General features: G+C 40.6%; 1 protein-coding gene and 1 long non-coding RNA gene across 2 annotated transcripts; both read right to left on the bottom strand.

Annotated features, from left to right (window-relative positions):
• Window positions 1-1,466: 1,466 nt before the first annotated feature.
• On the bottom strand, window positions 1,467-6,864 carry tmem150c (transmembrane protein 150C). Its single transcript, XM_080874069.1, has 8 exons — window positions 6,711-6,864; window positions 5,504-5,618; window positions 4,311-4,364; window positions 4,197-4,232; window positions 4,033-4,100; window positions 3,667-3,794; window positions 3,376-3,553; window positions 1,467-1,927 (listed from the first exon to the last, which is right to left on the bottom strand). The coding sequence occupies exons 2-8, from the start codon at window positions 5,575-5,577 to the stop codon at window positions 1,740-1,742; spliced, it is 726 nt and encodes a 241-aa protein (XP_080730195.1). The 5' UTR covers window positions 5,578-5,618; window positions 6,711-6,864; the 3' UTR covers window positions 1,467-1,739.
• Window positions 6,865-10,661: 3,797 nt separating this feature from the next.
• On the bottom strand, window positions 10,662-16,074 carry LOC308391483. Its single transcript, XR_013970636.1, has 2 exons — window positions 15,348-16,074; window positions 10,662-12,823 (listed from the first exon to the last, which is right to left on the bottom strand). It is a non-coding gene; the product is annotated as an uncharacterized lncRNA (long non-coding RNA).
• Window positions 16,075-16,456: the final 382 nt, after the last annotated feature.

Genomic DNA, 16,456 nt, shown 5'->3' on the forward strand with positions numbered 1-16,456 from the left:
AGAGTTATAGACCTTCATTTCTTCTAAATCTGTGTGTAGAACACCAACAGATTCATTAAAATATACATGAATCACTGACTTGTGAGACTGTTTCAGTTTCTTTAGTTATATCTCCTCCTGTTTTCTTGCTTTAATGATGCAGGCTTACACTATCATCACTTTCTCCACTTCACCTTGAGGTAAACTTGCTTCTTTGCAAAGAGTAGTAGAAGCATGGTACTATATGGATGATTCAGAGTCTCTAACAAACACAGTGGCATGAACAAAATTTGCACAGGTTTTCTGTAATTCTGTGTGCGCTTGTGTTTTTTGCTCAGGATAACAACGTTTCCATACACATACTGAACGAGGCCCAATGTTTGTTTGGTTTTTTTGGGGGGTTTTTTGTGTTTTTTTTCACAGAAAAACTGGATCTACGTAGTTCTGCCTGTATTTTCTTCACATGGCTACACTGCTACAATTACACAATTTTAATGGTTTAACCAGCTATAGTGGGAATAGTGCCATCCACCTTGGAAGATGATGGCCAATTCAAAGTTTTTATATTTTGTGTTTATTGGTTGTTGGAATGTTCAGAGAATCCCCTGACCACATTATTGAGGCTTACAGATACAGTGACATCTGTATGTACACAGCTGTGCTACAGTGCAGTTATGTGGAGCCTCAGCAAAGATGAATACTGTCAGAAACATCAGTTTTATTACTTCACTGAATTTTTTTATTTATGTATTTCATATAACTGAAAATGAATAGGAAACCTATAAAAGATGATAAAACACATTAACACACAGAGTGCATAATAACACAAATAATCATACTGGCAATGATTGCTAGTACCAAGTCAATTAAAATCCACCAAGAATGCAGTGTTTAAGGTTTTGTTTTGTTCATTACACTCTCAGGTGACGTGCTTTTCAAACATTACCTTTAAACTGTTTAATGTAGTGGCCATTCCATCCACTCACCTTTTATCTTCAATATTTTTGAGATGTTGGTGTTTGAGACATTGCAGATTTCTGGCATTTTGTGTAAATTTAAGCATTTCACAATTTGATTACAGTATTTCTAATAAACAAAAAGAGTGTGAAACTGAAGTTAGACTTGTGTGTGGAAATGAACCACCTCATGTTGCGTAGCTCTCTGGATTTTACACTTACTGGACTGCATACTTATTTAGTATATACAGTACAATAAATCAAAATTTGCATGTTTTTTACATAACTGAAACGTTTAATTTAAAGAAAATATGTATATTTATATGAAACGTGTGTACTTACTGCATTTGATGTATTACACCCATATATAATGCGTATTACAGAATGTAACGTGTAATTTTGCCACCCCATTTGATTTCACCCTCATGCCACCCTAAGAAAATTTCTCTAGATCCGCCCCTGAAAGAGAGCTGTAACTGAGTAATAAGTATGTACTTGTAAATGCAACATCAGACCTTATACATAATAATAATAATGATAATAATAATAATGGATACTTTATTGATCCCCATGGGGAAATTACTTGTTTTTCTCTGCATTTGACCCATTCACTCAGTGAAGCAGTGGGCAGCCCACTAAGCAGGCGCCCGGGGAGCAGTGTGTAGGGACGGTACCTTGCTCAGGGGTACCTCAGGGTAGCCGTTAAGTGGATTCGAACCGCCGACCTTCCGATCATGGGGCGACCACTTTACCTACTGAGCTATCCCTGCCCCAACATTAGCCTGTGTACAGCTCACTGAGCAGCTACATAGGCCCTTCAGAGGTTTCTGAGTGATGGAAGGGATACCCTGGTCTGTCTGTGCACAGAATACTGAAGCTGCTGTGACGAAACTCGATGGCAAAAGTGCTGATGAAGATGAGCAACATCATGACGAGTGCCCACTGGCATTGACTTGCATGCATATGAAGGCGTTGAGACATCAGGGAGAAGTCTGTGTCGATGGAGTTAAGGGTTCAGAGAGTGAAGGTGTGAGCACATGAAAAATGAACATCACATTATATTGTTACAGTTCTCTACCAGAATTATGTGCTATTCATCTGCTGAGCTGGGTAGAAAATAAACTCCATCCAAACTAAGAGCAGAGAGACGGTCTGAAAGTATTTTTATAGCTCCTTATTAGGTAGAGAATCAGATAAAGAGATCAGATAAAGAGATCAGTAATAGATCATAATCATAATCAGATCATAATCAGATCAATTTGATAAAAAAACATAAAAGGTTTAAAGACCAAAGCCAAGAGAAAATACAAAATCTATCAAATTAAAACATTAAATTTTAGAATATATGTAGCCTATATCAGGAAATTCTAAAGATGAAGCATTAACGATACAAACCCAAATAAACTGTCATTTCAAATAAACAGAGTGCCCCCCCTTCTTATTTTTTTGCATATGTGTCACACTTACATGTTTCCGGGCATCAAACAAATATCAGATAAAGTATGTATTATATATTATGGTGATATCACTTCTCTTTAGTCTGGAGAGCGCAGTGTCCATGAGACTCAAATTTCGATTCCCCTGACCACAGAACAGTGGACAGGGCCTCAGTCCATTTTAAAGTCTGCAGGGTTTCCGGATCATTCTCACTTATGGCTTCTTCTTTGCACGACAGAGCTTTTACCTGCATTTATGGATGGCATGGCTTTGTCCACAGACAATAACAAACTTCCTGAAAGTGTTTCTGAGGCCATGCATGCGATTATCAATGCAGAATCATGGCTGTTTTTTATGCAGTGCTGCTTAAAGGCATAAAGAGCATGGGTATCCAGTACTGAATTTCAGCCTTTCCTCTTATGCACAGACATTTCTCTATTTTCTTCAAATCTTTAAATAATACATATGTTGATGATGAGATCAAAGTCTTTGCAACTTTGTGTTTAGATATATTATTCTGAAAATACTCCACAACTTTAGACAGTTTTTTCCACAGACTGCTGAACCTCTGCCAGTTTTTACTTCCAAGAATCTCTGCCTCTTACAGTATACCCAGTCATGTTACTGACCTGTTGCCAGTTCACTGTATTAGTTGCAAAAGTTCCTGGAGCTGCTTCTTTTTAGTACCTCTTACTTTTCCAGCCTCTTGTTGCCCTTTTTTTGGGACCTGTCGCTGCCATTAAATGTCAAAATGAGCTTAAACACTTGTTATGTTTCTGTGTTCTTCTGTAAATAGAATATGGGTTTCTGAGATTTGCAAATCATTGCATACTGTTTTCATTTACCTTTTACACAAAAGGTGCAAAACTCTGTGGGACCTGGAGTTGTAATTCGTTCTTGAATGCCAGTAAGGGAGCGTTTTTGCTCTTTTGCATTTCATGTGAAAAATGGGCATCTCACTCAAATGAGTGTATTCTTCTCTTTATACCAAGTAAAAGGATACAAAGTATCATGCAAAGAGTGATGGATCCAGACAACAGGAATCGAGCGATGGCAGCCATCTTCCCCTCATTCTTCAGGTTAACTCTCAGGGTGATATAGGACTGCAGCCAGCAGAACAAGGTTCCAAGTCCAAACACCAATACGGTGCCAACATTGTGAATGTTTGTCTCAGTGAATACCTAACACAAAAACCAGTCAGTCAGTAAACCCAGACTTCAGTTATTAAGTTGGAAAATTAACCACCAGATGACGTGGTGTATGTATGAGCATGTGTATGTTTGTGTGTAACTACCTGAAAATTCCCTACAATGGTCATTCCAAAGGAGCTAATAGAAAAAACCACCAAACTAGAAATGTTCAGCCAAGGTTTGTCAATTTTGCCCTTCAGCTGCAGGTATCTGAAAACGGCAATAAAAAACCCTGAAAACAGGAGAAGAACCATTACGGATCTAAAAACAAACCTCTCAGCACACAGCGAGTAGTTTAAAAACAAGATTTATTTTTCTTTCTTTTTTTTTAAATGAGCTGAAAGATGTTCTGAATCAATGAAAACAGCAAACTAATGTACTGTCTATGTATCCAAAGCTTGATATACGTTTTTTCTTATGAGCTCCATCGCTGTCTTTTAATGAAAGCTCTAGAGCAATGTTTCCATTACCTACAAATGCTGCTATGTTCATGACTTCACTGAAGACACAGCTGGCTGGAGGAAAGTTGCCTGCAATACTGAGACAAGAAGCAGGAGAAAAATCATATTTGCTATTCTTAAATTAAACGTTTTTTATTGTTAATATGATATGAAACGGAGAGCACAGCACACACCTCATGTAGGGGGGATAAAGGGAGCCATTTCTTCTCCTAAAACAAATGAACAGCATGAATCCACAGATACATCAAAAGAAATACCTGCAGTATATAAAATATATGAATTCAAACCTGTATTGTGAACCCAGCGGCGTTATGTTCTTATTGTAAACAGCTATGAAGTACCTGTTTAAAGGCAGCAACACAGAAAGAAACATAATGAATAAAACATTCTGTAGCAAAAGTGGAAGCAATACTGAGGTGTGTGTGTTTGTTTGTTTTTTTAACTACTCTGGTTTGAAATATTTCGATCATGAACTGCTCGTCTACATACATACTTTCATGTAACGCCAGCGTTCATAGTCTCTTATCATCTGGTTTTCATCTTCATTTCCCATTTTTGTTCCCTTTCTTGTAGTCTTTCACTGGTAACCTACTGGTAAACATAACCCACCCTCCCTAGCAGGTTGGGTGTGCACACGTGTGTCATTCTGTCTGGGAACATGATCGCTCAAAACGTTTTGAATGAATCCTGATAAAACTTTGTAGGTGTAGGGTGGGGTGATGGTAACAATCCAATGAAATTTGACTTACATCCACCGAGAATTATTGGTTGGAAAGTGACAAAAAGCCTTATAACTTCAAAACTATGACTCTTATACGTGTGGTGTCTATTGTCAACATATAGAAAATTTGCCTTTCGTTCAAGTTGAAACCAAAATGCATTTTTATTGCACTACAAACTTCTTCAAGTCCATTTAAAAAGAACAAAGAAAACCAAAATACAAAGCGGTTCTGTTAAAAGTAAATACTCCTCAGAGAGTGAGCTGCCTTGGTGCAGGTTTGGGCTGTCGGAGTGCTTCTTGTTAGTTTCTGATTTGTGTGTCACATGTTTTTCTTATCATTTTTAATCTCTCTTTGGTTAATCTTATTCGTCCCTAATATTTGACTTCCTGTTGCTCATTTTACACATTTCTTTCTAGTCGTTATGTCTCTGTGTTGATATTGTGTTTTTTTAGTTGCTTATCAGACATAGATATTTGTGTCAGTGCTGTTTTGTGTTGCAAGTGATCCTTTTTGGTGTCTTCATGGTTTTCTTTTATTGGGTATCTGTATAGTATAAGTGCCTTGAGGCGACTGTTGTTGTGATTTGGCGCTATATAAATAAAATTGAATTTCATTGAATTGAATAGTACAGAGTGTACACAGATAATAACCAGTTAATCTGGTTATCTTTGTTGCTTTTTTGGCTCTTTTTAACTGTTCATATACCTCTCTGAGTGTATATATGAGGTTAATGTGTTCCTAAAAAGAACAAAACTTACACCATCAACAGTCCAGCAGCAGTACAAACAGAGTAGATGGGAGGCAGAAGAGCCCACAGGCTGAAATTCACCATCTTGCCCTCTCTCAATCCACAGATGAAGATGCTGTGTTAGTCTGCATGATAACATGTATTTGTTTAATATATTTGAAGTGTAAAGGAGATGGAGATTAATAGACAAATCGTTCAGGTGGAGACAATAGCAGGGTCCAGAAGGGATACAGCAGAAAATACTTTCAAGAACTACTTCTGAGTTACCTCTTGCATTAATTTTGCGTTTTCTTACTTTAGCTTGTATTACCTGAAAGCGGAAGAAGCAGCTAAATTACAGATCCAGCCTGGCTACACAATGCTTTTGTATTAGATTTCCTGAAATGACTTTTTTTGCTAACTCCATTAAGAATCTACAGCTGGACCCATGTGACCTACCGACCGGAGGTATGTTTATTATTATGTTATGATGGGGTGACACAGGAGGGACAAGGAAAACCGTTAACAGGACGCGTGGGAAATCATGATATGCTGTCATAAATACATATAGCTGTTAAGCTTTTGTGCACTACAAATGCACCCTTTAAAGCGACATATTAGCAAATTTAGCTCCAAACAACATTTAAAAAAATGCGATGTTATATTTTTCACAGCATTTACAAATGTTTAACATCAAAATAAATCTTAAATTTACATAGTAGATCTAAACCTTAAATGTGTGTGACATGTGAGCGAGCGCTGGAAGGAGCACAGTTAGATTTCACGAATCCCTGACCCATCCACACACGACTGTTGGGGGGGGGTTAGGTCATCTTTTTTTGGAAAATCTTATGAGGACAATAACAAGTTATTTGGAATCAGACTTTCAGACACAGTACCGTAACTTAAGTCCGTAGGATCTCATTTTAATTTCCTTGTAGCAAATGTGCAACTTGTGACCAGGGTTGTTTGAGACATGTAAAGTATACTTTTATATTCACGAGGAAGGCGATGAAGAAGTCATTTTAACTATTTCTAAATTCTTAAATCTCCCTTTTCCTTGCGACGTGTCTCTCAGTGGGAAGACAGAAGAAGAAACACTGTATACGTATTTTAGGACCATCAGGAAGCGAGTTGTGTAGTACTGTCAGATAGAGTTAGGACATCTGCACACAAACATTACAAGCAGATAGCAGGCTGTTCTGATCGGTTAGCCCATATCAAACTGTGGAGCATACCTGTCTCTGTGGCGGATAATCCCCGAAACAGCGCACCGAGGAGCGGACTTGAAGGTCCCGCAGGTATATCGTGTTCACAGTCCGCTGGCAGTCCCGGGACTGTCCGCCCGCGGTGCTGTCTGTGTGCCCGCAGAGCGCCCTGCTGTCGCATGGGGGCAGTGTGCAAAGTATGTGGTACAACCGGTCTGTGGGCGTCTGTGCTGTCGTCAGTGAGCCACAAGAGCCGCGAAGAAGGGCGTTACCTAGGCAAGCACAGACTGGTTGTACCACATCCACCGCCCTCTGGTGGATAGGAGTGCACATCAGCTGCATCTTTCTGCCATTATTAGTTTGTTTCATCATGTTGATTTTGGTCCAAGCGCTCACTTTATTTATTTTTTTGATAAGTTTAAATTGAATTACTAACTTCATGCTGTTTGGCACGGACTCCCGAATACTCACCAACCTCGAGAGCTTTCTGTCTGTCTGCATCACGGTCCAGGTTAGTCTATTATTTGGCTTCCATCTGTAGACTAACAGGCAGACTAAATGAACTGGGCAATCAACCTCCTCTGTTCTCTCGAAGGTGAGAGTTCTGTCGCTGTCTATGCATCTGGAAGGCCCCTTGGACCACCCTCCTCAGGACAAAGGACCTTGCTGATGTTGAATTTTCCCAATTCTTTGAATCTTTGGGCTGAAGGAAGGACAATACTCGGTGTATAAATGCTCAATCAACAATCATTTATTTCCATACAATTCAACAATAAGAGCATTACAACGTCCGGACGGGAGAGATGCTACCAGAGGGTCAGGCACATGTCTCAAAATGGTGACGGGTTGCTCAGCTTTTTATAGTCTCTAGTGGCCCCCAGCTAGTCGTAAAAGCCAAAACATCACATTTTTCTCTGTTACAGCGCCTAAGTTATGACCTCGGCAGTTGTTTCTCTGCTTTCTGTAAGGTGGGGGTGTGGAATGTGGTCTATCTATCTCCCCTGTCTTTAGACACAGAGTCTCCTGCTTACAACCTTCTCTTCATGATTCAACAATTAAGCATGTCAAGAAAACAGTGTAACACATTCCCAGCAGATCAAGGATACAGAGTGATGCACATTTATCTAATGAACTAATATGTGAATATGTTCTGTTAACTCAAAAGTATAATGAGAACTAAACTACATACAGCTCACACACTCTATATTAAAGGGTATAATGTGATCTACAGCAGTATTCTAATTCAACTACTTTGATTACATATATAAGGTAACATATAATAACAGAATAATCTAATAATTCCCCCTTTTGATCTCTGAAAGAGATCACTTACAACATGCACTCCAGGGTCGCAAGGTCCAGTTCTTCTTGGTCCTGAGGCCCTCTGTCCCCCTTTAACGGGTGGACCATATGTGGGATGACCTCTGTGTTCACGCAGTTCAGATGCAAGCAAAGTTAGATTTACAACCATAACAGCAGTTACAGATGACTCTCCCATCACTCCCCAATTCTCCCACAGCTTTATTTTGGTGCTCCAGTTTTCCACTCCCATTTTAATGCCCCCTTATACCTTTCAAATGTACTTAGACTAGAACCTCTGTCTAAGGAGCTTTTAACCTTTATTTTTATTGCTGCAGCTACCAGTGTCTTCCAGTTGGGTGATTCTCAGCTTCTTTCTTCGACCTCCGGGGTTAGACCACCCTTTAGTCATTGCACAGTTCTGGGGATTATTCTGCCCCGATTTCAAACAAAGATCTGTGTATTTTGGGGTCACCGGCGTGTCCCCCTTTTTGCCAAGAGCCTCTTGAACCTCGTTGGTCTGGTGTTCCTGGTTTTCGCCAACCCCTTCATGGTTATTGCTGTGTTTGTGGGATCCATCTTCTCCAGGAGCCCAAACGTCATGACACTTGACCCCAGTTGCTGTCTCGGCTGTCCCTACATCTGTCTCTGCTGTGAAGGGTCCTCACATCTCCGTGTCCCCGTCTGGTGTCTCTTCCTTTCTCTGCAAGAGACAGAAAACCAAAACACCTCTCTCCCTAGCCTTGATAATCTAATATTGTTATCCATTGTTGTTCTAATGATTCAAATTTGGTTTAAAATATTATGTTCAGGACCTATTCTAATCATAATCTATGTGTGTGTAAAAGAAATCAAAAATTAGTGAACCCTTTCTAAGTCTAACACATTATAAGCTTAAGTTTTACCATAGCTAATTTATTAAACACAAAAATAAACTCATAGAAATTTTCATATCACCATTGTTTGATGTTCAAACTCAACTCAATATCTCAGAAAGTATCAGAAATTCTTCTCTCGAGTACCGTTGCTCCAGCCTTGTCATCCCTGAGGATCTTCGATCCCGAAAATGTCCCTTCTCCTCATGTAATAAAGTCTGTCATCCTTCCATGCCCAGGTAACTGGTCCATCCAGAGCTGTAACATTTTGAAATGTACATACAACAAGCCAAACCACACCTTGGTCACACCAACCCTTTTCTGCCCCGAAGATGTCCAATGCCATCCTAGTATGGACTGTCAAAAGTGGCTTTAACGCTGACTATCCTGACCATCCATTTTATAACGTTTCCTGGTCAGATTTGCCAATCTCTGCACCAGGGTTTTAAACTTTTCGCCATTTCCATTAGTTGTTATTTTTATTTAGTTTCGACTCCAGATTTTCAATTTTTACCAGTTGTAATCAGTTTTTACCAATTGTTTGCTAGTTTAGTGTAGTTTTTATTTTCTGAAAATCCTTAGTTTCAATTTAGTTTTATTTGTGTTTTGCAAGAATTAAGTGTAACAAAATCCCAGTTCCATCATATCAGTCATGCTCTTCTGGTTATCCTTGGGTGTTGAGACTAATAACTATTAACTCTTGCCGCACCGTGTGGTCCTAATTTTGGTTGAAGTGAATTGATAACCTTTTGAAGGCGATTGTTTCACACCTTTATTTAGATGTCCCAGTCCTGTTGTCTCGGGATACATCACGCTGCCTTATCTGGGGTTAGCTGTTTTCTGGGGATGCGGGTTGAGTGAGTGAGCTCTTCAAGGAGGGGGAGTGTGCTCCCCCTGATGAGGTCTTCTAGGTAAGCTAGGTTAACCTTCTTGTGTGGGCTTTTCAAGTGCACTTTAAGGTTAGTGGGACTTTTAGTTTTATAAATGTCCCTCATGACCCCCTGATGACCCAGTATTTCATTTTTGCACACTGTAGTACACATTTTAGTTTTTGCTTGTAGCTCGCATACTCTACTTGCCACTCCTCTAATTCCTGATGTTTCTTAGAGAGGGCAACAGTACCTTTAAAATTATATCACATGTGTGGGGGTGTGGCCTTGCCAATTGTTTTGCCCACCTTTTCAAAATGGCTGGCGTGCCCACAAGCACATTTCATGGAAAAAGAAAGGTAATCTTGATATTTACATTTAAAATGTTTTGTTAAACTCAGATTTTTATTTTATTCTTTTTGCAAGTACCCCTCCTCGGTGGCGAGAAACTGTTGGTGTGGTCAAGTGGGTGCTCTAGAAACAAACGCTCAGGACAGAACAGTTATCAGTCATGTACTTCCTACAAATTTTGCATATGTTTTATTTCATATTGATCCTCTGAGTGTAATGGTACATTTTAATTTGAATTTATCCAAACTAAACACAATATTTTCTTTATTTACTTTGCTCTTGTTCTTTTTCAGTACCACATCCTATCAAATGTCCCTGTCGATTATATTCTACATTTAATAACTTACTATTTCAAGTGAGAACCTAAATCACGTGGACCAATGTTTATTATTGCATATCTCTATTCTGAATGTGGCCAGTCATTCATAGGTATTGTTCAATTTTGGCGATTTTCCTCTATAAAATTTAATTGACTTTTTACAGTGGCCTGCTGTGGTTAATAGTAACATATTCCAGTCATGAGTGGTATCAAAAGTCTTCTCCACTGTAGCATTTGGCATTCCCAATAATATAACATGATACCTTAATCAAAACACAGTTAATATAGCACAGTTTTCTTGATGCAAACATCAGTAACTCAAAATCAGCAACCACAGTGTTAAGTCTGCAGTTCATACTTATGTGAAGCTAGAGTCTCCTCCTCCAGTCTCTCTTATCCTCCTGCTCCTGAAAAAACAAAACAAAGCGAAGCATCCACCCTTCTCTTGTCGGCTGGGTGAATTGTTTATGAATTGTTTATTGGCATTTACTAATCCTAAAGTTGGTGCAGTCATTGTCTCAGTATCAAGTCAGTCAAAACTTTTAGTCGTCAGTCCATCACAGTCCATTCACATGCATACCTCCATACACATTCATACCAGATGTTGCTGATAATGGAGTCTCCCGCGCAACCTATTCGAGCCTCCATCACCAGCAAGATGACGTCATCATTTTAAAGGAAAACAATTCCTTGTTGTTTTTTGGGCCGGATTGACTCGGTGCAATCCTTTTAGATCAGTGTTCCCTATAAGTGAATTTCTCCCAAGCCAATTACAATCATGGAGAAGCACACTTTGCAACTGTTTACAGTAATAATATTTTATAGCGCTTTAAATTTCAATCTTTCAGGCCTTGTTTAAAGAGCTGATTGTTAAATCATGAACTCACAAAATATCAACATATCACCACCGGTGGATCACACCTCTCAGATGTTTTTTCTCCAGTGCACTGTAACAAAAACGAAAACAGACATAACCAACAAAATACTACTAAAATAACACAAACTAGGGCCCGTTGCAGACATGTCCAAGCATAAAACTATCCCTCTCTCGCTTACGAGAAAGAACACAAGCCAAAGCTCACTGATAACATCAAACTAGCGCTAAACAAAACCAAACAATCAACCAGAAATTCACAGGAACATTTTGCTTCCTGCCGGGACAATATTGTGTGGGAATGAGAACCTCAGGTGCCGTAACACCTTTTGTTCCTCCTTGAATTAAAACTCAATCACAGAAAATGCCGTACTCCGACCTAAAACTTACACTATTAATTCATCATTTTTCACTCTGTGCCACTGTTCCTCATCAGGGCTGTGTGAAGCACAGCAAAGAATTCAGTCAAGGCCTTGAGCCATAAACAGACATCACGCACAGACATTGTTTTCATAACCAAACCATTTTAGAGCTTATTCCTAAAATCTACATAAATGCCTTCTAGGTGACATATAACACATTCTAAGTATTGAATGGTAATCAATGGCTCCTCATAAAAATTATGCATTGGGATGTTTGTGTGCAGCATTTTGCATATCAGCATAAGCAAAGCATTCTTCATTGCATCAGCGTGTATGTGTGTGTGCGTGTGGATCACTCTTCATTGCACAAGCGTGTGCATGTGTATGTGTGTGCATCACTTCTCAGTGAATCAACATTCCCGTGTGTGTGTGTGTGTGTGTGTGTGTGTGTGTGTGTGTCATTTCTCACTCACTCAACGAGTGCACGTGTTCATGTGTGTATTTCACTTCATTCTGAATCTGTGTGTTTGGAGACATGTGTGTGTGTGTGTGTGTGTGTGTGTGTGTATGTGTGTGTGTTCATCACTTTCCTGTTCTGGTGTTCTGGGTAAACCACGGCCTGAAGCATGCCCTGGGGTCCTGCCCCCCCTCCTTTTCAGTTTGTTTGCGACCATTGCTGCTGCTGCTGCTCAAAATTCAGTCCGTCCTGGTTCTGACCCCAATTGGGGCAGTCCTTTCTCCAGTGTCGATGTTCACCGCAGGTGAAACCTGCATCTTCTTCTGTGTTTTTGTCCATTCTGAGGTGCCTTCTGACCTCAGTTACTCCTCTTGTCTCGGTCACGCCCTTTTTCGCCACCCGATCATCCGTGTTGGTCCATCACTGTCCTGCACAGTGTGAATGCAAAGTTATCAAGGTCAGCATTCTTTCGCTCGGCCTTACTTTTCATTCGGGCTTGGCGGGCGTCTCGTCACAGCTCTGTCAGCTGACGCAGTCTGGGAATTTTCCCCCGTGTAGTGAAACGGGCCTTAGGTTTAGTGCTCTCCGTCTCGGCTGCATGAGATCACATTCCTGCAGGTCTGTTGACATTCTCAGGTCGTTGTTGTGGGTCCAGCTGTTGCAGCATTTGGTCAGTGTCACGTATGGGGGAGAGCAGGAGTCCAGTCAGCCTCGGCTTTCAGGGCCGGCAAAGCAGCCTGTAATTAAATATGTATAGAAAAAACAAAAACAAAACAAAACAAAAAACAAAAACAAACGAACAGGAAAATGTTGTTGTGTTGGCTGTGTTATTCAGAGGGGAGACAACGGGGCCAGGCCCTGTGTCAGCCTTCTCTCCCCTTTTTTTTGTTTTTTGTCTCCCGATATAATCAACTCCTAACCCACCAAGTTGACAGGACAACACCGGTATATGTTAAAATTCTTAAGATCATGTTTAAAAGCCCAAAAAGGAACTTTCTTTCATTCAGTAATCACTTTTATTAATCAATCAACAGAAAACATGTCACAATTTGAATCTTTTAACCACTAAATTTGTTGTGTCTTGCCTGGTTGGTTAGACCAGTGTTCCTTTTTTTTTTTTTTTAGTTAAATTGTTGTCCTGCAACCCAGAGGGTTTCTTTGTCAGTAATGTATAGACTTCATCATTTAAGTATGTTAATTTTTCTTTAACCTTGCTGGAAAATCTTCACGTGTTCATGAGTGTAAGCTGTTTCTTCATTGCGTGTATGTGCATTTGTATAAAAGCAGGTTAATTTTATCTTTTCTCAAACTAGGCGTTACCTTAAAAGGAGCCTTTCTCTCAGATTTCTCTGCTTGTGTGTGTTTTTGTTTCACCTTTTTGTTGTGATGCTCCGGACGCCTTCCCAACCTCCACAAGTCCGTTGGCCCCAATTTTATGTGTTAAAACTTCTCTTAATTTCTCCTCTAATTCTCTCCTCGCTGCTGTCTTTTTCACAGCTGCTGATTCGTGCTGGGTGTGGTTCCCATTACCTATAATTTTGTTTCGGCCGCTGTGCTTGTGGGGGCAGTTGGTCCAGGTCCGCAGCTTCCTGTATTAACACACTAAGAGATTTATTTAATTTCATTTTCATCACTGTTAAACAGATAAGCAGGCAACACGCCTACCTTGACAGCGTAAACTGTACGCCAGTCTCCCAACACATTCCTCTCTGTACTCCTCCATAATTCTCCACTGCACACCTCTTACTATCTCTCCTTTTTATTTTTATTACACCACAGAGTAATACACCCAATTATGCCCGTCTATCTCTATGTGGCTCCAAATTCCCTCTTTATTTTAATTTCACACTCGTCAGGGGACAGGCACACAACAATTTCAACCACTGAAACGAGGAATTCAACCTTTTTATTTCTTTACTAATCTAGACTCAACGTTTGTTCGCAAAATGTGTCTTGTTCTAGTCCGGAAATAAATGTGAACCCGTGATTACACGGCCGTTCCAGTGTTATATCCGTAGCTATGCGGGGGCCCTCACCTCCCCAAGTCACCACCTCGGCACCCGGACGCCGCCGGTCCTGGCCACGCGTCCACGGACAGGAGGGTCGCCACTCCTAGGGCAAATGTTCCACAGGTACACTAGGCATCAACCTTTGATCCTAAAATGTGTATTTGCTCTAATGTCCTCCTAATCAAACACATCAACCGTCACTGTCACTGTGTTCACGCTTCACACTCCACACAGAAAACACACTCAGAGCGCGCCTCACTCACACTCTCACTCAGTGCGCGCTTTACCCACAAGACAGCACCCAGAGCGCGCCTCGCAGCTTCACACACACTCTCTCACCCAGAGCGCGCTTTCACACTCACCCACAACACTTTTCCTCAGCGGGAATTTTACACAGAAACCTCTGAGCTCAACTATTAGATTTTCTTAAAGCACACTGCACCATAGACCAAAATACCCCTTTCTCTGCGCTTATGACCGCCACAACGGGGCAAAGTCGCATCATAAAAGTGATGCTTGCATCCCCGAAGTTATACCCGACATCATAAACCAGGTTTTGCTCTATGTACTTCTTGGCAAGTAAAATTTTACTTTGTTTTATGACCGCAGCCCTTAAAAAAAAACTCGACTGACGCCACAAACCACCGTCAAACCTCTGTTCAATGTACTAAAATTAGCACCAACCACTACTGCACTTCACGGCCGCACCACCGGAACACGGCCATATCATAAACCAAACCTACGGACGTGTTTCGCTCTCGCGTTGCCAGCGTTCAACCGCACCGTGAAGCCAGCATCTGCTTTTCCTTAAATCAACTTCTATTTCATGGCCGGCAAGAGCCAGGACGTAACCGACACCATAAACAAACTTCAAACCTCGACTTCAATGTACTGAACTAATGGCCGCGTCTTCAGAAGAAATTCTAACGTATTATTGCTACAGAAGCCAGTATTAGACAAAATTAAATGTGGAAGGTAAAGTGGCTGCAACTAGCTCAACGTAGTATCTTATTAGTTTCTCGGTAGAAGCAGTTTACTGCAACTAGCTCAACGTAGTGTCTTATTAGTTTCTCGGTAGAAGCAGTTTATTTAACACACTGGAATTCAGCCTCAACTTATGTTGTTAGTATCTTGCGCCAAAAACCAGACACCGACAAATTTACTGTGAAAATACATGTGACTCAGTGAACAGATTAATTTGGAAAGCCCAATATGCACATTTGGTATTTATAATACAACAGGCTGTGCTTACCTTTTTATTTTTGGACCGGTCCTCTGTTCACCTCGCCTCACGATCTCACCAAAGGTCAAATCTGCACCTCCTCAGCACACCAAAGATCCAGGTCACGGCACCAAGTTGTTGAATTTTCCCAATTCTTTGAATCTTTGGGCTGAAGGAAGGACAATACTCGGTGTATAAATGCTCAATCAACAATCATTTATTTCCATACAATTCAACAATAAGAGCATTACAACGTCCGGACGGGAGAGATGCTACCAGAGGGTCAGGCACATGTCTCAAAATGGTGACGGGTTGCTCAGCTTTTTATAGTCTCTAGTGGCCCCCAGCTAGTCGTAAAAGCCAAAACATCACATTTTTCTCTGTTACAGCGCCTAAGTTATGACCTCGGCAGTTGTTTCTCTGCTTTCTGTAAGGTGGGGGTGTGGAATGTGGTCTGTCTATCTCCCCTGTCTTTAGACACAGAGTCTCCTGCTTACAACCTTCTCTTCATGATTCAACAATTAAGCATGTCAAGAAAACAGTGTAACACATTCCCAGCAGATCAAGGATACAGAGTGATGCACATTTATCTAATGAACTAATATGTGAATATGTTCTGTTAACTCAAAAGTATAATGAGAACTAAACTACATACAGCTCACACACTCTATATTAAAGGGTATAATGTGATCTACAGCAGTATTCTAATTCAACTACTTTGATTACATATATAAGGTAACATATAATAACAGAATAATCTAATACTGACCATCATCAGACTCTAGCTCCCAGCTTCTTGGTAAAAAAAAATGCTCCAGTTAAGAGGGGGATACTGTCGTGGTCCTGCAGTCTCTGTGCTGCTCACTCTGTCCCTGCCTCCTCTTCATTTTCCTTCCAGCTTCCCCTGTGTGTGTGTGTGTGTGTGTGTGTGTGTGTGTGTGTGTGTGTGTGTGTGTGTGTGTGTGTGTGTGTGTGTGTGTGTGTGGTTAACCACACTTTCTGTTGCAGAGGTGGGTCCTTGCTCCGTTTCCTGCTTCTGCTGTCAGCACACCTGGCGATGACAAACTTACCTGTTGGAAATGATCTGAGCTACTTGCTATTTAAGCTGATGGAATTCCCTCATTCAACGCCTAATCGTT

This window comes from Rhamphochromis sp. 'chilingali', assembly GCF_963969265.1.
Source record: "Rhamphochromis sp. 'chilingali' genome assembly, chromosome: 2".
NCBI lineage: Eukaryota > Metazoa > Chordata > Actinopteri > Cichliformes > Cichlidae > Rhamphochromis > Rhamphochromis sp. 'chilingali'.

What these genes read in the sequence shown, in the direction of transcription:
- tmem150c (XM_080874069.1), bottom strand. Translation starts at nt 5,577, where the DNA reads ATGGTGAATTTCAGCCTGTGGGCTCTTCTGCCTCCCATCTACTCTGTT. An exon ending in CCGCTGGGTTCACAATACAG is followed by an intron (nt 4,233 to 4,310) that starts GTTTGAATTCAT and finishes CATTTGTTTTAG; the next exon opens with GAGAAGAAATGGCTCCCTTT. An exon ending in CACTCTTTGCATGATACTTT is followed by an intron (nt 1,928 to 3,375) that starts GTATCCTTTTAC and finishes CCATCGACACAG; the next exon opens with ACTTCTCCCTGATGTCTCAA.